The sequence below is a fragment of the Centropristis striata genome, chromosome 21 (genome assembly GCF_030273125.1).
Source record: "Centropristis striata isolate RG_2023a ecotype Rhode Island chromosome 21, C.striata_1.0, whole genome shotgun sequence".
Classification (NCBI taxonomy): Eukaryota; Metazoa; Chordata; class Actinopteri; order Perciformes; family Serranidae; genus Centropristis; species Centropristis striata.
In genome coordinates this window covers 9,424,285-9,447,921 of record NC_081537.1, presented here as the reverse complement: position 1 = coordinate 9,447,921, position 23,637 = coordinate 9,424,285, and the positions used below count along the sequence as shown (strand labels likewise).

The following is a 23,637-nucleotide window of genomic DNA, read 5'->3' as shown; positions in this document are numbered from 1 at the left end:
TCATTGCTCAGTCAGTCTACTATCATCAGGAAGTAGACGGCATGCAAAAGCAAACATTCTCCTGAGAAAGAGGAAGTTTTAGCATTTCAACCGTAAGACTTACAACTACTCCACACTTTTCCCTTATTTACAACGCTAAGCATTGCACATACTTCATGATAACGACATAATTAGTATCTTTTTTTTTTTTTTTTGTTAGAAAAAAACATCAAAATCTTTATAAAAACAACTGTTTGTACAAGGCCAGCAGCAACCACCACAGGTTAATAAAGCCAGCACAGGTTTTGTTAAAGCTGCTACATGCTGGCTCCAAAATCACTCAGAGAGCATTGAAGTCAATGAGAATTTCTCCAAATTAAAAAAATTGCAAAGAAGTTGCATTCCCTGTTGCACAATAAAACAGACTTAAGCTGAGAGAGAAATGTATTTTGGGGTGTGTCGTCTCAGGTTACACACCCACCACACAGGTTTTACCACCTTACCCTAAATTGGATTTTCTGGCTCCAAACAACTGGCAGGATTGTCAAAATGCCTCTTCAGAAACGTATACACAGATGCTGCACCCATATTTCTCTGCAGTCTGTGGTATAAAATCATATTGAGCAGCCTGTGGAGCCGGGGTCCAAAAATTGTCCTGCCTTCTCCTTCCTGGTATTACATTTTAAAAAGTAATGAGGCTTTACTCTGTTGAATAAGTGTTAACCTGTTGTCAATAGTAGTATTTTTTTGTATACAGTACTAGAAGTCAGCAGCTGAGCAACTGTAATTAAAATAAACTACCCTTTTCCATTCAAACTCCCCCCAAAAAAGTCATAAAAACGTCATTCTTCCACGTTCATCTTAAGCTTAGATGATGTACTCTAAACACAGAAACCAACAGAAACATCACAGCCTGGTGAAAAAATAAGGACAAAAAAGTACTGAGACCATAAAGTTCAATGTCAGTGACCAAGACGAACAGCAAAATTAGACAGAAATGCACGTACATTTGGGTGAAAAGAGTAAAAATTACCTTCACAGAAAGGAGACAGATTGGGCTCAGCATTTAAGATTTTTCTAAAAGTCACAACTGTGTTACACTGGCTGCAGCGGTGTGAAGACTAAAGGCCGTCCTCTAGAGTGACGGGTAAATTCTCTCTGCTGCTACTCCAGTGTTAAAAGTAAAAGTGGTTTTAAACAAAAACTACATACGACATATTACTACAAAGGTAATATGGTTCAAGGTGGCTATGTACAGTACGTGTGTGTGTTCATGTGTGTGTAGAGCATCCCACAGCATTGCCGTTGACCTCTGTGCTTCGGACAGGGAGCGGGCTCTGAGGGGCCGGGGCCGTCAGAGAGGGGAGGCGGATGCGAGGCGGCTCCATGGAGTTCCCTCTCACTGTGATGTGGTCCCATCCGCCCTGAAAGAAGAGAAGAGAGAGAAATCACCTTAAGGCTCTCGTGTTTGTTGCAAGTAAACAGCTTAACTGTCTGGCTTTGAGCACAAATTAACGGTCAAACAGCCTCTTTCAGCACCTTACACGGGGCGGCTGTGGCTCAGTTGGTAGAGTTGGTTGGCCCCCAACCGAAGGGTTGGTGGCTCGATCCCTGACCGTCGCAGCCTACATGTCGAAGTATCCTTGAGCAAGATACTGAACCCCAAATTGCTCCCGATGCTGCGTTCATCGGTGTGAGAATGAATTCCCAATGGTGGCAGGTGGGACCGTTTAGGGTAGCCTCTGCCACCAGGATGAATGTGTGTGTGTGAAAGGGTGAATGAGCGCAGTCTGTAGTGTAAAGCGACTAGAAAAGCGCTATATAAGTGCAGGTCCATTTACCATTTACACTGTGGACGCATCTCTATTTATCACTACGGAAGCTCTCAGAGGCAAGTTTTTTTTAAAGTCTTACACCAATGCCGTAGTCCCACGACTGTCCTTTAGGCTCCAAGGGCTGGACTCCGAGTCGATGGCACACTGTTCCACAGCTCAGACCCTGGCTGCCCTGCACCTTGTCCGCTATGATCCACACCTACCCACAACAACAAAAATCACAAAGTAAACAAACAACAGGCAGGAATTGTTTATAACCATGGCGGCATTTCCTCTGGTGCAGTCATGTGTTGACATACATTTCATATTACGTTCATTTCAAGGAATATATTCTGAGACCTTTGATGCTGCAGTTGATGCTGCAGTCTTTCATGGTTAAAGATCAAAATACTAAAAAGACGACTCAGTCAAGTCTGAATTTCAATAATACCCCATATAAAATAAAGGTTAAAAAAAGTGAAGTGATGAATCTAATATTATGGTTATCACATCCACATCTATGATTTAATAATAAACTTTACTTGCATAGCACCTTTTGCCAAATGCTTGACAGTGAATGGACATAACAATTAACATATCAAAAGCATTCGATTTATAAAATGGAAGTTAAAAATATAGATCATAAAAAGTGCAGCAGAGTAACTTAATAAGTAATCTACGCCTGTGTGTGTTGGGTCTGTTCCAAGTCTTCCCATAGATTAGACTCACAGGTTGCTCCATTTGGTTGAATCCAGTATAAAACATGCTCTGACTCTAAAAGCCCAACTTAAAATTTATAAAAAATATATTTTTAAAATAATAATGCAAGCATTATCACATATAAGTGTAAAACAAATAAATTAAATGCATAGGATCATAAAAATATCATTAGATCATATTAAAAAAGTATAGCAGAGAGCAAGTGCAAAGCTATTAAGATAAAGGTAAAGAGCTATATTTTAAGCTTTCTTTTGAAAATATCTAGAGATTTACTATAATGAAGACAGTATTAAAAGGACACCAGAAGTGAAAAAAGTTATCCTGGTACTGACCTGGTCCAGAGGCCCTACAGAGACCTTGCGTACATTATTAGAGATGTGCTCCCAGGAGGAGCCCTGAGGGTAGCTGGGGGTCACGCCCTGCCGGTACCACACGTTTCCTGCACAGGAAATCCAAGAAACATAAATATAATGCATATGTTTATTAAAGTGCATAAAGATAAGCTCTAAATGCAATTGTAAACGCTTTACCATTTTCATCTACAGTGTAGACTGACGTCCTCCCAACAGACACCTGCTTCAACTTCTGTTTGGCCGGGGAGGGGATGTGATACCAACAGTCTCCTGCAGAGGGAGACAACACATCATCATGTTTGTTTGCAGCATCAGAAGCCTACAAGTGTCATTTTTAAGTAAATGTTAATGTTTCTGACAGTGGCATGAATGACAGTCTCTGTTCTTCCATGCACAGTATAACAGTTTCTGTTCCCACTGACCTGCTGGGCTCTGTGAGGAGACAGATCCCCTGTAGAAGGCTGAACCGTCCTTGGCGATGGCCCAAACCTGGCTTGCAGCGCCAATGGAGATGGACTTGAAAGGCTGGTCAGTTCCCACGTGGAGCCATGAGGATCCCTGAGAGAGCAGCCAGAAATTATTAGAACATTTAACTCTCAAATATTTAACACATTTCTTTTTTGCTGCTACACTGGAGGCATCTTAGATACATTTTTAGCTTCTCATCAACAGGAATTAGACATAGAAGATGTTGTGCTGCACTCTTTTGTCAAAGTCATGAACGATAACCGTGTGAAAAAAAGCGCAGTTAGGGCTACAGACGAGGATAAGGACACACACTGCCACAGTTATAATAAGAACAGGAAAATGGCAGTGAATCTTTATGGGTGACTCACCAGATGGTGTTAAACCTGTTCATGTGGTGTTTGTGTTCATACAGTAAATGTGACTCACAGCAGGTGTCAGTGCGGTGACTCCCAGTCGGCAGAGCACGTCTCCCTTGTTGCTGATCGCCCACAGAGGAACCACGTCCACGCTGTTCTGGGCTGCACACGGCAGGATGGTCACATCACTCAGAGATATCGGAGGAACTTCTTGCCAGGGTCCTGTGGTGGATAATTTACACTTCCTGTGTCGGAGGAAAAACAGAAAACAAGATCATAGGTGTCCTTATTTACAATTTCACCAGTTAAACATGCTGCTGGAGTAGAAGATGTGGCAAAAGAAACTGGGTCCTGCTGTAAGTCTGCGTAAGCTTCTTACACAGAGCAGAGAGGAGAGGACAAGTGGGATTGTATGTCCAGGTAGTAAGAATGTGTTTAGCATGTGGAAGACAATCTTTGTTTTCTAATATTTGGAACATTTCCCCCTCAATTTTTGTAAAATAAATGATTAAAGAAATTAAACTTTTTTTTTCTCTTTTTTTTTTTTAATGATTTATGGCATTATAGTACACTAAAGAGCTTTTGAATTCTCCCCATTTCTTGCCATGATTTTGCAATGAATTTTATACTGCAGCGAAAAACAAGGCCACAGTGAGCAAAATGTGACAGGAGTAAAAAATGCCTAGAAACTGCTTGAGGTTCTCCTTTTATCAGCCAGAATTAGAGTTTTAAAAAAATCGATATAAAGAGTATCCTTTTCTTGTGTCAAACATCTCTATACATTCAATCCTCTTTAAGATGTGTAGTACAATACTTTTTATGATTTGCATGTAAAGTATTTCCTACTGATCAATCAAATATATTTTTCCCACACTAACCAAATATCAACTTCTGTCAGATCTATTTCTCTCTGCTGTCTCCTGCTAATGTTGGCTTAAAAAAAAAACCCCTAAACACACAAACAAAAACTGCAAATGTCAAGTGCACTGGCCACTCAGACCACTGTGTACCCGCTGAGCAAATACATTGGAGACCAATATCGCAGTGTTGCTTTTTATAGTACCTGGCCCATCGCCTGCGACGCACAAAGTCCTTCAGCGTTTTATGGCCGTGATATGACCTGCATGGAGAAATAGGGAAGAGGAAGGAAGAATTGCATGTATGAATACTGACCTAAAAGGTCATTATAATGAGGACAGCATAATTTGAAAAACCTGTTACAGCAGGTGGGTTTGAGGAAAGGCAAATGAAACTTACGCTGGAAAATCAGCTGCAAATTGCCAGCCTTCTCTGTCCGTCCCTCCAGACACACTGTAGTCAACAACCCAGTCAGACACCTGAAAACAGAAAATATGAGAAGTGAAACACTGAACACATCTGTATTTCTGCCTATACATTTTGTCTGTGAAAATTCAAATATTTCTTTTGCTTGGTCAGGATTTCAGGACAGTGGCTAATCTATGCACCACAGGGCATTTGTGTGTGTGTGTGTGTGTGTGTGTGGCAGTACCTACCCATGTCCACTGAGGGGAAGGCGGTTTCATATTTGTCTTTGTGCACTCATGTAGTCCGGATGCATCACTCCACATGTAGCGGTCTGTCGGCAGCCCTCTAAAATAAACCAAACACACTTTAAATAAGTTAAGAATGACTCTATAGTTTTTAAAAACAACATGTGCCTCACCTGTTGTTTGTTACATCATAATGTTAAAGTAAAGGTTTAGATGTTTAGTGAAAAAAATTAAATGTAAGAATGCTTTACTCTGCAATAACTCAAAACGTGGACTCTCATCAGATTCAGTTTGAGCGGCCTACCTGTTGGTGTAGCCGGTGACAGGGTTCCACCTCTGGTTCTCGTAGATGTAGACACTCTTGACATCCACCTGTGTGTAAATGTTGTCTGTGCTGCTGGCCAGTCCCTGAAAAAAGCCTCCTCCATAGCCCCCGGTGTGGACCCAGGCCGTGTGGTCGTAGCCGATCCCCCACACTATGCCAACACTGTTGCACTCCACCACGCGTAGGTGACCTCCGACCTGCCGCCAGAACCTGCATAGAGGTCAGAACATGCTTCATTAACGCTGAGTGAAGATTAAAAAAAAACAATCTGGCATAATTGTAAAAAAAGAAAAGCGTGATATTCTTTCTCCTATTCTTACATCTGGTCGCAGGGTGTGGGGTAAGGCATGGCCTCCAGACTAGGAGACGGCTCACTGACAAAAATGTCTCCTTTACAGGTGATGGACCACATGGCCTGCTTGGAGGGAGGACCCTGGATCCCCCTGGAGTCGCAGCACGAGACACTTAACAACGCCAGCTTGAGATCGGGAGGGAGGTGAAGGCGGAGTGTTTGGGTTGGAGAGGGAGTGAGAGAAAAACGAGAAGAGACAGAAAGAAGGCAATCAAAATGAATGTGTGAGCATATCATATGGACAGGATATGAGACAATGGACCCCTCAACCTCTTCTACATCGGAACAAGACACACTCTATAATGGTTTTGCCTCTTTTAGTTTTGTATTACTATGAAATTGTTTTGGTAGATTTGTATTTTTTGTCTGTGGTCATTTTGCCCCTTTATGTAGTTATTTTGTGTCTCTTTGGAGTGGTCTTTGGTCTCTTCATAGTTATTTTTGTGTCTTTGTAGCTGTAGTGGCAATTTTGTCCGAAAAAATAACAAAATTAAACTTAAAACAAACTTAATCAAAATACCACTGATGCACCATGAGCGTGTGGTGTACGCAGGCAAAGAAGGTGATGTCCATGCATGATTGATAGATCCAAAGGTTTATTTTGTCCATTGCGAGCAAGCAAACAAAAGAACAAAGAAACATGGCTCCTGCTGCCTCTCTTCGCGCTGGTAAAAAACCATAGGCCCACCCAGGTGCATGACGGCCCTCTGCCAACCTACCTACCTATATAACCTCAGGTGCCCACGGTGCCAATCCAAATTCCATAAAACCCACAATATAATATGTAAACTAAATATGCTAAACAATAATGATGATTAAACTAAACAATTAACTAGCAAAACAAAATATTATCAAAATAAACAAACGTCTAGAATAATCAAATAATACTCATTGTTAATAATAAACTAAACAGACAACTAAATACTAAAAAGAACTAAATAGCTCCAACACTCCGGCCCCTAATTGTGCATTATATCACAATTAAAATTATCTTCAGAAAAGAAGAACGAAAGGAGCTATTTCTGCAACGTGAACTAATAATCAGAAATATTCCTTGTCATGCATTAACTTTGAATAAATTGTCTAAATTCTTGATGTATCTGCAACAAAAAGTTAGATAGAGAGAAAGAGAGAAATGTAGAGTTAGAGAAAGAGAGAGTCAGTCCATGATGTTGACTGCTGCTTCCAGAAGCAGACAGAGCTTTGTCACAGGCCTCTCCAGAATGCTGGTCCTGGTTTGAAGACGCACAGAGCGTACCTGTCCCTTTGCATCTGGTCTGACATCCAAAACTTTCCCCATCACCCACGATCCTCTTGGAGCTGTGGCGTCGGCAAAAAGACTGAGGCTTCTTCTTGGCCGTGTCCATTTTTGTCTCTCTTGCATCATAGGCAGATACTCTGAAATCCACCTCTTCCAGAATATTTCAGCCATGTATTGTATTTGCTTCCACCTTTTCCTGACATACAGATCACTGTGGTCAAACAATCCTGGTGGCATAATTGGCTTGCCCTTCAACATTAAAATGTGATTTGGTGTGAGGGCTTCAAGGTCACCTGCATCATCTGACACTTTTGTGATGGGTCGATCATTCAATATTGCCTCCACCTCACAGAAAAGAGTCTGGAGCCCTTCATCATCCAGAGTTTGCTGCTTCACAACTGATGTGAGAACACTTTTAACTGAACGAATCAGTCGCTCCCAGATACCACCGTGATGAGAAGCTGCTGGTGTGTTGAAGTTCCATTTTATGCCATCCTGGACCAAAGCCCTTTGAATTTTGTCATGATTCAAAACAGTCAGATTTCTTTTTAGCTCTCGGCTGGCTCCAACGAAATTTGTGCCATTGTCAGACCTGATAGCTGAGACTGGACCACGTCTACAGATGAACCTCCGAACTGCATTTATACAAGAGTCTGTATCCAGTGTATGTGCCACTTCTAAGTGCACAGCACGGCTGTTGAAACATGTGAACAGCACTCCATATCTCTTGAGAAGACTTCTGCCTCTTTTAACATCAATAGGGCCAAAATAGTCAACTCCAACATTTGTAAAAGGAGCTTTGTCAGGCAGCACTCTCTCTTCAGGCAAGTCTGCCATCTTCTGTTCGACAAGCTTTCCTCTGTTGCGTCTGCAAACAACACAGTCCGATATGACCTTCCTGGCAGCAGAGTTTGCATTAATGATCCAGTACTTCTGCCGTAACCTGGACAGCATGTGATTTCTTCCTGCATGTCCTAGTTGATGGTGGATATGACGTAAGATTAATGTAGATACATGCATGTCTTTGGTCAAAATGACTGGATGTTTGGATTCTGATGGCAGTGCTGCTTTACTGAGTCGACCACCCACTCTGAGGATTTCATCATCCATTACTGGGTCCAGTTTGTACAATGGACTGTCTTTGGGAATGTTTTTAAAGCTACCTTTGAGTGAGGCAATTTCAGCTTTGAACTTGTGTTTTTGAACATACAGAATGATTGACTGCTCTGCTTTAACCAGATCTTCAGGAGTCAGACTTTGACCTTTGAGCACGACTTTAAAGCTCTGAACTCTTCTTTCCACTTCATGTACTTGAATCTTCAGATGGTCCTTTTTCAGGCCTGCAGAAGCAAGAAACTCCTTTCTCCTCTGAGCCAACATTATGAGAACGTCCCTGATCTTCAGAAACCAAGCCACAGATGTTTTCAACTTAGTCCAAGAAGAAAAGTAGCAGATAAGGTGGCTGGTGGGATTTTCCACATCCTTGACAATTGTGTTCACCATCAAGTCCCTTTTGATCTCCGGGTCATCTACAGAAATCACATCAAGATCCACATTCATTTCAGGCCAATCCTCCTTTGTCTTGGAGAGAAACTCAGGTCCATTTATCCATCTTCTGCCTTTCAGAAAATCCTGAGTTTTCATTCCTCTTGAGGCCTCATCTGCGGGATTCTCCTTGGAACACACATATCTCCACTGATCAATATCTACTGCTTCTCTGATGACAGAAACTCTGTTGGCAACAAAAGTGTGAAATCGCTTCGTTTCATTAGAGACATATTTAAGGACTGTTGTGCTGTCCGTCCAGAAAACTGACTTCTCCAGCTTAAGCTGCAACTCCTTGTGCAGCACTTTATCCACTCGAACAGCCAGAACTGCTGCTGTGAGTTCCAGTCGTGGGATTGTAGTCTGCTTGAGGGGTGCAACTCTGGCCTTTCCAACACTTTTTTTTAGTTGGTCAGCAGGCACCATCTCAGCATATCCTTGAGTTAACATGTCATTTACAGATGAAACATATTCCTCCTTAAATTGACTATTCTTGTCAAATTTCCTTTTCAAGCTCTGGAGGCGCTGTTCTGCAACACAGCGGTTGTTTGGCAAGATGGGATTGCTCTGTCTGAAAGGTAAGTCAATGCAGTAATGGTCTCCAATTAATTCTGTTGAGCGACTCACAACATTCATGAACTTGATGTCTTCTCTGGACATTTCAATCTTCTCCTCTGATGATCTTTCGTTAAAGTCTTGGTTATACTGTTTAACCAGCATCTCTTGAAGGTGTTCAACAGAGATTCGGTTAGCTGTTACAGCAGGGCAGCCACTCTTACTCCTACTGCTTCCGCCACGAAGTGGACCATTAATGACCCAACCGACCCTGGTTCTTGCTGCATAAGGTCCTTCATCCTGGCTATTTATCAGCTCCCAAGGCTCCATTACTTTTGGGGCATCAGTTCCAATGAGAAGATCGACACCTGAATCAATGTTGTGGAGCTTTACATCCTTCAGATAAGACCACTGAACAAGATCCTCTTGTTGTGGGACGTTGAGTGAAGAGACAGGCATGGTTCTTTGAGTCAAAACATCAGGTAACTGAATGAAATCATCTGCATTCACACCAGACACTTCAAGACCTGACAGAACATGAGCAGTTACAGTCTTCTTTTGACCCATTGTTTTTAACAGAATACTTGTCCTTTCACCTCTCAGGTTCAATTTTCTTGCCAGGTTCTCGGTACAGAATGTTCCTGAACTCCCTGGATCCAAAAAGGCATATGTCTGCACAGTTTTGTTACTCCTCTTGTTCTTGACTTTAACTGCCACAATTGGAAAGATGGAATCATCTTCACAACCGGCCCCAATATGGCCGCAAGTTTGAGATGTTACAGTGGAAACACTTGGAGAGCTCACGGTGGGTTGGGAGTGTTCGGAGGATGTGCCTCTATCCTGCCGCTCTATGTGGAGGACTCCCGGATGCTTTTGGTGACACACATTGCAATCCAAACGACTCCTGCAGTCTTTGCTTATGTGGCCTATTTTCAGGCAACCAAAACAAACTCCTTTTTCCTTGATGAAATTAATCTTATCTCGATGTAACTTCATTTTGAACTGAGAGCATTTATCCAACAAGTGACTTCTTTGTGAACAAAACAGACAGCTTGGGGTAGAAGAGGGCTTGATCTTATTTCCTCCATACTGAGATATGACTCCTTCCTCTACTGCAGTGACATTAGTAGCAAAACTGCTTTCCTTTTTCCTTTGCTTTAAATGACTTGTGGTGGATGCCTTGTAGTTGGTGGGTTGTGGGTCCTGAATGTTGCCAAAAAGGGGATCTGAGGCAATTTTTACTTGCTTTTCAATGAAAACAACCACATCATTAAACAATGCTCTCCGACCATTTCGCTCTTGCAGATCACAAGCAACAGTTCTCCATCTTTCCCTTAATTTGTAGGGGAGTTTCAAGATGATGCTCCTCATGTTAGAAGGTAAGTCCAATTCTTTCATGTGCAGCATTTGCTCTGTTAGATTTGAGCATCCACAAAGAAACAGGGAGAATGATTGTAATGCCTTAGTATCCTCACTTTTAACAGGCGTCCAGTTGAGAATCTTTTCCATGTATGCAGAAGCAATTTTGTATTCATTTCCAAAGTGCTCTGCTAGAAGACTTTTGGCTCTGTGGTATCCCAGGTCTGAAGGCAGATGTTGACAGCTGTGCACCAGGTCTCTTGGCTGCCCCCTGGTGTACTGTTCAAGGAAGTGCAAACAGTCACTCCAATTATCTGTCTTCTCCTCCACTCCATTCTCAAAAGCTCTGATGAAAGACCTATATTGAAGTGGGTCTCCATCGAACACAGGGATATTTCTTGTTGGAAGGACAGAGCTCAGATTTTGCTGGACCAACAGAGAAGCAATGTCATTTTGTCTTTGCATGATGTTCACAATGTCATTCTGATAGTTTTCAGTCACAGAGTGGGATTGAGGGTGCACCAGTCCTGCTTGATTTTCAATAACAGCTTGTTTTACTTGAACTGGAGCATCAGACTTCAACAGAATTCCACCCATGTGTTTGGGCCGAACAACTTGTGGTTGTGACATTGCATCAGGCACAGCAGTAATATTAACCTTTTCCTCCATTGTGACAGGTACAAAGGCGTCAGCGTCAGGATTTAATGCATTTGCTCTTTGGGAGTTATTCCTTTCAAAATAAGAGTTCATGCCATCAGAACGTTTTGAGCCACACTGCGATGAATTTATTTCCAAGACGTGAAGCTTTGCATTTGTAACAGCCAGCTCGGTTTCGAGTTCCAGTTGTTCCTTTTCTCTCCTCAATTTTTCCTCTTGAGCCTCTATTAAATGTTTCCTTTTTAATGCGGCGACACGTTCAATCAGAGCTGCTTTGTCGGCCTTGGCTTGAATGCGTGCAGAAGATGCAGAGGAGGTCCGAGATAGCTGGGAGCTTGTCCTTACAGAGCTCACTTTTACACTGGACACATTAGAAGCACTGTCTTCGGGGTTAATTTCATCTGCGACGCTTTGGTCATCGGGAGTGTCTTTATTTGGCTGCGCGTATGGATAGCCTCTCTCAGACAGCCAGGCTTTCACCCTCTCAGTGTAATCACAAAACTTCATCATTTTTTCCTTAAAGTGCGTACTTTGTCTTGTCGCTTCATCTTGTGGCAAAGGTAGACTCATAAAAGTTTCATGCATTTCATTGGCGTCTTCATAACAATGGATAAACTTGGCAAGCTCAGAATTCACTGAAATCACATTTTCATTTGACTCCATCAGCGCACGGATCTTTTCCACACATCGTTTAGCTTGTTTGCATTTTGCATTCCTTTTTTCTTGACACGTTTTCGTATAGAAGCACAAGCCTTTAGAAGTGAGTTTAACGCTTCTTTTTGCTGACGGCGTTCCAGCATCATTGGCCGTAACATCGGACATTTCCTCTTTTCTTCTAAACTGCTTGTTACACAGCAATCAAAATCCACAATCAGACAAATCGGTAGGTTAAAGGGACAAACAAGACTTGATGAGTGACGTTGCAGTCGGGGTTTCCTCTTCTTTAATGAATGAAGTCTCCGACAGTGGTGCGTAATGGTACTGCGCAATGTTTGCATGCGGCGATTCAGCGCCGTCCAACTTCTTAAACTTCATAAACTTGATTGTGAAACACTGACTTCCAAACTCCAGTCGTTTGGCTGTTTTCCAATACAGCAGTCGTATCACGTACCAGTTTCATGTGAGAAGGCTGAGTCTTTGTTGATCCGGCTGGAAGCCGTTTTCCCGCTGATGCTTAATCCAAAAGGCGATGAATAAAACAATCCGTACAGTTCATCAATCCAATATCCAAGAAGATCCAACTTATCCAGTGATGAGGGATCCTTCCTTTGAGTCCAAGGGCGGGTTTTTTACTTTTTGTAGTGGCAATTTAGTCCGAAAAAATAACAAAATTAAACTTAAAACAAACTTAATCAAAATACCACTGATGCACCATGAGCGTGTGGTGTACGCAGGCAAAGAAGGTGATGTCCATGCATGATTGATAGATCCAAAGGTTTATTTTGTCCATTGCGAGCAAGCAAACAAAAGAACAAAGAAACATGGCTCCTGCTGCCTCTCTTCGCGCTGGTAAAAAACCATAGGCCCACCCAGGTGCATGACGGCCCTCTGCCAACCTACCTACCTATATAACCTCAGGTGCCCACGGTGCCAATCCAAATTCCATAAAACCCACAATATAATATGTAAACTAAATATGCTAAACAATAATGATGATTAAACTAAACAATTAACTAGCAAAACAAAATATTATCAAAATAAACAAACGTCTAGAATAATCAAATAATACTCATTGTTAATAATAAACTAAACAGACAACTAAATACTAAAAAGAACTAAATAGCTCCAACAGTAGCTGTTTTATGTTTTGCTGTAGTCATTATGTGTCTCTTTGTAGTAATTTTGTGTTTCTTTGTAGTTGTTTTAGGCCTTTTCATCGTTATTTTGTGTCTCTTTTAAGTTGTTTTAGGTCTCTCTGGGGTCATTTTTCAAAATGGTTATTTTGACCCTTTTCATTGTCAATAGGAGTCTGTGTGGTCTCCTTGTGTCTTTGCAGCATTTTTTCATCTCTTTTATAGTCTTTTTGTTTCTTTTTTTTTTTTTTTTTAGTTGTTTTCCATTTGTTTGTGGGCATTTTGCATCTCTCTCTGGGCCTGTGCCCATTAGGCCCATTCAGTAACCCATCCTCTCTCTCCGTTGCAGGACGGAGAGATACAAGAGATCCTTCGCTCCTACAGCCATCAGGCTGTCTCATTCTAACAGAGTTACCAGACTAACTGAATTTCCCCTCTGGGATAAATAAAGTAATTTTCATTTGATTTGGATTTGAGATAACTAAGAAGATTAGTTGGCACTATTCCGGTTTTCTGGGTGTTAAAATGCGGTGCAATATCCATACTAACCCAATCATGCATCTCTAGCTCTGTGGCTGCTGCCAATCTGATTGGCCACCTCTGTTTGGTCCGCTCAGGAGTGTAGATGGCGAATGTGTGTTTGGAGTCATTCAACACAGGGACCAGGATGGTGACCTCGTTGATGAAGGCATGCAGATACTGGAGAGAGTGACAGCAGAGAGGGAAGAAGAGAAAAGAGGTAGATAGAAAGTAAAAATAAAAGTTAACGAAGGAAGAAAGAAGAAGTGAGTGGCAGAGAGAAACAGCAGCACTGAATCATTTCACTGACTCATTCCATTGTCAGACACATTTATTGTGCCAACCTGACCTTGACACTATCAAAACAACTATTGCCCACAAGTGGGCTTATGACACTGGCTTGTACTGCATTGAAATGTCTCATCCACACAGCATCAACCTGGGAACACACACTTCTCTCTCACCTTCTTCTCCTCATTAAAGTTGTAATAGATGAAGAGGATGCCGTCCTTGTTGCCTTCTGGTCCTGAGAACTGCTCCAGGGCAAAATGAACATCTATCCATTTGTGTGGCTTCCAGTCTCTCCACCACTGCATGGTTCCCTTCTTCACCCACACAGACTGAATTGGGGGCAAGCGGTCAGGCAGAGGAGTGAATAAATTAGTGATAAATAAAAGAGGGAGGTAAGACAGAAAAATACCACACAAAGACAGAAATGCAGTAAGTAGGAGTAAACAAATGTCCTTAAGATCTAAAAGCTCCTGATGTTCTCAAAGTACCTGTTCAATGGCTTGTTCATAATGTCTGAAATTATCCATCTCTCTTTTGGTCCTCTCGCTGAGTTGTTCAAAGATTTGTCTCTTCCAGGCTGCCGTCTGGGCTGGGGTGACAGACAAACTCATGGACTGGACTGACTGGACCAAAGCTGGAAGGACGGAAATTAAAAATCAGTAACGGTTGTGTGGTTGTATGAGGTATTCACCCATAGTCAGTATATTACCTACAGTAGATGGCCAAAGGCATGAATCATAAGGCATAGCGGTGAAATCAGTTTAAACATAGTGTTTAAACAAATATATATTTGTTAGTGTCTAAAATATGTTTTGCTGCTGCCTCTGTCCACAGCAGTACATTTCTTAGCGTCCATGTTTGTTCTCCTGCCTGCTTATCCATAGTCAGTCTATTAGCTGCCGCAAATGGTGAAGTTTGGAGGAGTACCACATACAACCCCACTTCAAAAATCAAAAGAATCCCTTTAATTGCACCACAGGATTCCTGCAGACATTAAATGGAATTAAAGTGCAATCATGCTCGCCTTGACTTAGGATATTGAATTAATACTCACTTTATTTTGTTCTGGGACCCAGATGTTATCGAAAAATTGTCACACCATTTCATACAGTATATGTGTTGCAGTTTGTATGAAGTTGGGGCTCTCTAACCCCTTTTACTCATTTTAAACTCTTGAAAGCACTGTTTTTTATGGAAAGCTGAAGAAAAAGATGTAATTTAACTCACATGAAGCGTTCATGGAGCAGTTGAACCAGCTGAGCTGGGAGTGGCTGTCCACAGAGCAGCCGCCTCCACTGACCCACGCCCACAGAGGGTGCTCATCTGCCCCGTACGGGTCCTCCATGGCCAGAGTGTACGTGGCCACTGATGACAAGCTGCAGGTGTCAGCTGAGTCCACCACTGCCCCAGCTGGAGCCTGCTGGGCCTGCACCTCCTCCAGATCCACGTTACTCCACTGGTGGTCAGAAGGACCTCCAGCCTGGCTGGGGGAAAGAGCAACATGAGCACCGGGGGCTGTGACCTCTTCTTCTCCGGGGACGGGTTCCTCCTCTAGAACAGGCGGTCCTGCTGGTCCGGAGGACTTTCCTGGTTCTCGATCAGAGACGAGTTCGGAGATGAAGCTGTCGCTGGTGACTTTGGGGATGCGGGGTTTGGGGGTCTCGACAGGTTGGTCAGAAAGGTCTGTGGGCTCGTCGACTCCCAAGGGAGGGGAGGTGGAGGTGATGAGGCGGCTGGTTCCATCTGTAGATCCTTTATCTGTGTCTGATTCCACATCACTCGCTGACGGAGCACGCACCTCACCGCAGAAGTAACATCCAGCACTGTGACGTGGAGGGAGAGTAAGAGTTTGTTTATTGATTATTTCTCAGCAAATATTTTAGTGTCGACATGAGGGTTCATGGTTCAACATACACCAATTCCTGCACATCTGAGTGTATTATTGCAAATATAACAATTTATAAACTATATTAAATACTGTATTTAGTAATGATTAACACATTATTTTAAGCTGTCTATAAACATTCTTTAAATTATTATTTTTTAGATAAATATAAGCAATGCACAAATAATCACTCTGTTATAAGTCACGAATATTTAATGTTTATGAACAAACTGCTAACCACTGACAAAATTCTAGCCATCTAAATTATGTTTTATAGATGCTCAAAGTATTTATTAACCATTTAACAAGATAAAATAGTCAGCAGCCCATTCCCCAAATGTTAACTGAACTCTGTCTACACCCATGTGTTTAAGTGTGTGTGTGTGTGTGTGTCCACTCAGGCCTCTCCACCTCTGCAGGCTGCTTGCGCTGGCACTGGAGTGGGATCTGTCTCCGTCTCGGGGGACATTGATGGCTCTCCAGGTTTTCCCACTCAGTTCACTACAGGTCACACCTTGGCGGAAGTAGACCCCCCGATCTTCGCAGCTGATCGCCAACACCTACACACAACAACAAGCTATGACTTCAATATGCCCGCAGCCAGTAACTTGAAAGTAGCCAGCAGAGATGCAGGTACTTGATATGTTACCTTCTAACAGTTTTACACAGGATGTGATGTCATGTGGCTATAATTCACCTGGTCGTTGAGTCCTACGTTGATCATGGTCATCTCTCCGATCATGCTGATCCAGCCGGAGCCGCAGGGGTTGTGGGAGTTCACGCCGCGTCTGAACCACACCTGGCACAGTAGGGGAGGGGGGAGAAAAGTACTTTTTTAGCATAACACACATCTGCATTCAACACAGTTTAGGTTAAAATACAGCTTAAGTCTCAGTTTGGCCTAGTAGAATGACCGTTCCTGTTTGGTACATAGTGTCTGTGAAATGACTAAACTATGGCAGTCTCAGCAAACCCTAAACTATAAGCTATACATTATTTATATTTATAAGTTTACACTACTGTGTTGTACACAGATTTTCCATCCATAACCTCTTTAATTGCTGTGTGTTGAAGGTGGACATTTAAAAAAAAATTCTGGAATATTTAAATCTGTTCTCCTGTGTTCATCTTTCAATAGATAGATCCATATATAGAGAAAATTGACCAAAAAAGAAATCGTAGCATTACAGAGATAAATAAGAAAATGATGGAAACATAAATGACTAAAATCTTATGTAGAAATCTGAACTAAAACCAAAAGCTTGGACAATGCTCCAAATATATAAACAAATAGTGGTAATATTCTATTCATTGCTACTGCAAGTGGAGCAGATATTGTATATTGTCTTTGTTTTGATAGCAAAGTGTTGGAATTGCATGCATGACATTTGGGAATAACAACAGATTGAATCTTCATACATACATAATAAAATAAATTAAAAATAAAATAAAATATATTAATATGGAATAACCAATTAAGCAAAATGTTGTATAATGTTAATAAAACAAATTAGAATAACCATTTTATTTCAAAAGTAGCTGATATTTGTTTGCAGCAGTCTTCCAGTGCCTCTTTTATAATGTTCATTGCAGAGTTTTCTTACTTTGTTGTCCTTCGTCAGAGCCCAAACAACGTTGACTCCCACCGCTACATGTGTGGCTCCCACATCAGGACTGGGAGAGTCCACCAGCGCCCAGGAGGTACCTGACATGCAAAAAATATAATTTGCCATACAAACAATAAACAAAATCACACACAAACCACTTTGTCTTCCCACCAGTGAGCCAGTTACCTTTGGGGCAGTCCCTGCTGACGCCCTCCCTGACAATGAACTGCCCCTCCCACAGCACGGCCCAGATCAGATCCCCCGGGCCACAACTGATCTGGACCACCTCCCCGGGGAGAGGCATCTCGGCCCACAGAGAGCCTTCAGGATTCTGGTGGTAGATCCCCTCTCTGAACCACACCTGGAGAGAAAAGGAGGGTTAGATCATCAGGGGGGAAATCAAGAGAGTAAAAATGGTGTGATCATTCCCGGCATCACGCTTCTGGCGTTTTCATAGTGCAGGTGAAACGTGAGACAGAGCCGCAAATGTCGCGGCATAAAACGGCACTATGAAAGGGCCTAGTGAGTGAGGAAAAGAATCAGTCTGCATTAAGCAATGCAGATAGTTAAGTGATGTGACAATGTGTGATCTTGCTTTGGACATTAACAAGGTAAAAAAAATAATAAAACAGACACACCAACACATCCTTTGCATGTATGTTCAAATGTAAAATGTAACACATTTTGCTCCTAAAACATTCCTTTTTTCAGACAAGCTTCCTCCCACAGTCCAAAAACATGCAGCTTAGGTTTTATTTATGACTCTAAATTGCCCATAGGAGTGAATGAGAGCCAGCCCCCTGTGACCCGAGTTCGGATAAGCGGTTCAGGATAATGGATGTATAAAGTTAATTAAGATTCTATCATAAAATGCATCACAGGTTTTACAAGCTGTATGACAGCAGGAAGGTTCAGTAGTACAAACTGCCAAATATGCTTACATAGTTGATTTGCCTCTATCAGTTATGCTGTATCACTGTAACACGTTACTAACTGATGGTTATTACGGCTCCTTTACAGTAAATACCAGACAACGTGTTGCAGTACGCATGAGAGACCAGAAAAATACTGGTTTTCCGCACTGTCACTGACTTAATATATGCAAATAATAAACTAATTGAAACTTGAAGTCCTTTGCCATTGACACCTAAGGCGAAGGTGTGTGTTGTGTGTGTTGTGTGTGTGTGTGTGTGTGTGTGTGTGAGCTGTACCTTGCCCTGCAGGGACACGGCCCACAGTGACAGCCGGCCTCTGGGCTCTTCGTTGATCTCCCAACCTCCGCAGCTGAGGTCGCTGAAAGGGTCTGGCAGAGTTGTCGGCTGTGAGGGGATCTGTCAGCACACACAGCAAGAGAAGCGCAGGTGAACACACAGAAAGCTTCAGACACAAACACACACACATACAAGTATAGACACACGCACCTTAGCCCAGGTGTCCATGGCTTTGTACCTCCTGTAACGGAGCCATCGCCTGCGACGGACGCAGGAGTTCCACTTTTTGTCTTTGGTGTAGTTTGCGGGGAAGTCGATAGCGTATGTCCATCCCTGCATATACAAAACACCTCAATGACTGAACCAAGGCAGGAACTGACGAAGAAAAAAGGAGATTCAGGCAATAACATTAACTGAACACTCACCCCTTTCTCTGTGGGCTCTCCCTCAAAGTTCTCATCCACGTGCCAGTCGGCCTCCCACTCCCAGCTGCTGGAGGGAAGCCCGAAGCTGTCAAGAGGTTGGTGTTGCAGGCCTGTGACATCACTCCACTGCCAGCGGTCGCTTGGTAACAAACGCTCCGAGAAACCATCAACGGGATTCCATCGCTGACAAAAAAAACAGAGATGGCATGTTAGAGCGCACACAGGGTGAAAACAAACAATCATAATCCAATCCTAACATGTTTACCAGAACACTGGTGACCTTGTGCACATAACCTAATGGTCCAAAAAGTTTGCAGAAAGCATGGAGTGGAGTGCACTTATATAGCGCTTTTATCCAAAGCGCTTTACAATACACACTATGCTCATTCACACACACATTCATACTGGTCAAGGCTGCCAGGGCACACTGGTGCCACCATTGGGAATTCATTCACACACCGATGAACGCAGCATCGGGAGCAATTTATGCAATTTAAGGATAGAAAGCATGTTTGTCTTTCATGTACTATAAATATAAAAATGGTTTAATGTTTCTCTCGAATGTGCGAAAAGAGGCGCACAGCTAACAGCATGCTGGAGTTAGAAACAGGAAGTGAGACACTTCTGTTTGAGGATGTTACTTTCCTACTTTTTCAGTCACTCAATCACACGCCTCTGGGGAACTCCACATTTTCAATTTCACTTAGAATACAGGAAACTCTGTGACCCCATGACTGGTGGAAGAGACCCACCTGGTTCTCGTAGGTCTCCTCCTGGTAGCGGACCGGCAGGTCAGAAGCGTGGACGTTCAGGTAGATGCTGTTGTCACAGGCGATGCCCCAGCAGCACTGCTGAGCTGCTGTCACCCGCTTGAACTCCATCTGGGCATCACGACACTGCTCCCACAGCTGCCCCGCCGTGGACAAGCTGTAGACCCGCCCATACACATCCACCGCCCACAGCAGGGAGGCAGGCATGGTTGCTACGGGGACCTGGGGAACAGGAGGAGGAGAGTTAATGGATAGGATGAGTGGATAATACCCCAAAATACCTGCTAGGTAGCTGGTATTTTCTGAAAGTACAGGAACTTTCGGGGTCTGGTTTGCAGGGATGACCATCTCTGATTTGGCTTATACACACAGCGTGGCTGTTTTAACTCATGTAAGGCTTCAATCATAAAACACAAAATGACTGTAATATCGATTTAGGATGAGGGGAGAAGCTTTCTCTTTGTTTGATGGCATTAAAAGTAAAGGTCAGCTTCCCAACTCATTAAAAAACAACAAAAATAAAACAACAGAGAGTTGAAATGGCTGGATGGAAATTTTGAGTTCCTGGAGAAGTAGTCCCTGGACAAAAATTACCAACAATTTCTTGGTAGAAATGTGGCTATTCATATGAAATATACTTTTATTTATAACTGCATCATTAAAATATGTCAATATGTACCATCCTGAAATCATTCAGGGTGGTATGTGAATTATTTTAAACAAATTTCCAAGTGGTGTCTTTTAAAACTTTATGAGCTTGCCTTGAACCTTAAAATTACAATGCATGTTTTTCAAATACTGCTTGTTATAATGGAGCCAATGCTGTGCCAGCTTGGTCTAAAAGGTGAAAAGGAGGAAAGAGGCTGACACAGAGCAAAAAATAGATTCACTAGGCCAGTGGAAAAAGACTAGAAGCTATAATTTTATGATGGGAGAAAGAAGTCGAAGGACAGCATCTGATTCTGGTGCAAAATAACATACAAAGTAACACGAGTCAATTGGATACCTTACGGTTAATTAATGCACTCAAACAGACATCTTCACACAATGAGAATTTCTTTAAAGCAGAAAGGGCACGGGTGTCACTAATAACATTGGTAATGATGTCGATGTACTATTAGTGTCCCAGTACACCATAATTGTGTAACAGCAGGCAAGCCTGAAGGACACCAAGGACGCCGACACTGAAGCAGCTGCATTTTACCAGGCACTATTAATTTGATGATTTTACACCTATTGCTCATTCAACCTGTACATCACAATATATGAAGGCCTATTGTATATGTTAGTTTGCCACTACAACTTGGGCAAGCAAAAAGCATTAAAAGGGACAGATTCCAAAATAAAAAAAACAGTAGTTTTTCCTCTTACTTGTATTTTTCTTTTCTTAATCTAGATTGTTTTGGTGAGTTGCCTAATATTGGAGATTACCCACAGGCCTCATTGTGAGCACTTTTATCTACGAACTAGTTCAGTTCCAACATTAAACATTGCTGTTGAGTTTTTCAAATGTACTTGTTTGGCACTTTGATCACCACAAGCAAAGTGGCATCTACTTCCATTATATTCAAGAGAATGTAGACATCTCTACAGCCAATATCTCCAACACTCAGCAGCTCACACAAAAGCAATCTAGACTGATAAAAAGCAATAGAGGTAAGAGGCAAAATATGTATTTTTAATTTTGTGTTGAACTGTCATTTTATCTCTAAATGCTATAAATCCTACTTGGAGCAGAGTTTGTTTACACCACTTTGGCTCCACCCTTCAGGTCTGACCCAAAGCCTCGTATTGACCTATATTCTACACCCTGGACAATGTCACCACAACATATAATAACACAATATATAGTTAACACAGTAAACAATGCAGTAGTTGCCTAAAACGTGCTGTAATTGGTCTGCATTTCACAACATTGCGTAAGGAGGAGGCAGGGATGCTGCTGATAAAAGGCGTATCCTCTGTCACCTACATTCACTTTACACTGTATAACCAGCTCTTAATTACAATAATAATAATTTAAAAATAGAATAACTGACATTGAAAGTAATTACACAACGACGCTACGGTAAAATAAAGAGGAATATGCTTGTTTATGGTGACGTTTCTTGCTGTGTAACAATGTAACGTAGCTGCATATTAGCGCTGAGCCAACGACACGAGCGACAAATGAGCCTTAATATACTGCAGGTGTGAATCAAAGGTGGCCAAACAAACACTCAGTGCACAGTAAAACCTGCTTTAGGCTTTAACGACAACACTCAGCTTGTTTTTGGTGCAGGCTTACGGGCTTAGCTCTCTAGAAATAGCAAATTAACAAGAGTTCAAACACACCAACCTTGAGCCTCCTCTCATAAACCGTCAAACGGCGCCGGTGTGCTGTCGCTGCTGCTCATTCAGCGAGTGGAAATGAATGAAACAGCTGTCTAAATCATAATGTGTCCGCTTCACTCTTATTTTACATCATAATTTCGGTCCTACGTTAAACAGGAAGTGTCGCTGTTTCTTCACTCCTATTGGCTCATTTTGACGGACTCCTATTGGGTGTTTGTAGCTGTAAGATCCAGCAGGGGGCGCTGCTGCCCCACAAACTCAATACAGCAGGTCTACTTTACTATTAGGGACGAAAAATGAGAAATAAATGACAAAATAAATACAATTAATAGATTTTAAAAAGAATAATAAATGTAGATATAAATAAATAAATAAATATAGAAATACATAAATATATGTGGAATGTAAAAGTAAATGTGATGAAAATATAGAAATAAATATCTAGAATTATCATTTATGTTTTGCATGTATTTAAATATATATATATATATATATATATATATATATATATATATATATATATATATATATTTTTTTTTTTTTAATCTATTTATTTATCATTCATTTATTTCTACTTGTGCCATTTTTCTTCCCTTATTCTTACCGGAGTATTAATAATTCACAGTATACTTTATACTTAAATACCTCTTTTTTTTTACATGCAAAACATATAATCTGGTCAGAACTGTTTAAAACTGCTCCCCAGTAAGCCAGACAGTAAGCATGTCTATGTCTTGGTCTATGCATTGGTGGAATGTAGTTTCAAATTTGATAACTAATAATAAAGTAATCATAAAGTAATGTGTGTGTGTACTTGTACTTTATTTGAAGTATTGCTGTTTTTACTACTTAATTTTTCCACTCGACTGCTGTCCACCGAAAAATTTTTTTAATATATATATTTTTTTACTGCATTTCATTTGTTTGACAGCTTTAGTTGCATGTTACATAAACATGCTTTTAGCCTAGATATGATGCAGTAGTACGACACTACTGATTTACTCAGTGGTATTAAGTTTCTAAAACTGGCTCCACATTTACGAACTACAACATTAGAACACTTTGATGTGCATTTGTTGGTGATAAAAACAGAATTATATAACATTTAGAAAGGAGCCATTCTGCACAATGATCACTTACTTTGATACTTTTATGGTATATTTTGCTGATAATTCTTCTGTTCTACAACAATTTGAATTCAGGACTTTATTTTAAATGAAGTATTTATAGACTGTGGTATTTCTACTCATGTAAATTATCTGAATTCTTCTTCCACCGCTAAACATGTTAGATGCAGCTTGTTGAACACATGAAGTTCAGATTCTGATTGCAGCTCTGCTAGCATTTTTTTTGAGTGTGCAAATTCTCTTTGGATTCTTTAAATGTGTGTGATCTAACAGCCCACATGCCTAAAACAAACATCACATTTTCTCAGTTTTTTTATACCTACAATCCTCTAATAGTGTGGTTATACAGTATTTATACAAATTAAGTAAACTAGTGACTTCACTGACATTTATCATAAAAGAAAACACAGTTTAACTTTT

The 23,637-nt window shown here is 41.4% G+C and overlaps 1 protein-coding gene across 1 annotated transcript; it reads right to left on the bottom strand.

Moving 5' to 3' along the window:
• Window positions 1-918: 918 nt before the first annotated feature.
• Window positions 919-22,231, bottom strand: tecpr1a (tectonin beta-propeller repeat containing 1a). The gene is made up of 24 exons (XM_059324591.1): window positions 22,095-22,231; window positions 19,739-19,978; window positions 18,987-19,169; window positions 18,772-18,894; window positions 18,562-18,681; window positions 17,537-17,711; window positions 17,348-17,448; window positions 16,441-16,542; window positions 16,155-16,303; window positions 15,086-15,681; window positions 14,347-14,492; window positions 14,032-14,187; window positions 13,598-13,747; window positions 5,847-6,004; window positions 5,506-5,736; window positions 5,205-5,301; window positions 4,948-5,027; window positions 4,754-4,810; window positions 3,761-3,935; window positions 3,289-3,424; window positions 3,044-3,136; window positions 2,846-2,952; window positions 1,894-2,013; window positions 919-1,403 (listed from the first exon to the last, which is right to left on the bottom strand). The coding sequence occupies exons 2-24, from the start codon at window positions 19,961-19,963 to the stop codon at window positions 1,251-1,253; spliced, it is 3,633 nt and encodes a 1,210-aa protein (XP_059180574.1). The 5' UTR covers window positions 19,964-19,978; window positions 22,095-22,231; the 3' UTR covers window positions 919-1,250.
• Between the last annotated feature and the right edge of the window lie 1,406 nt (window positions 22,232-23,637).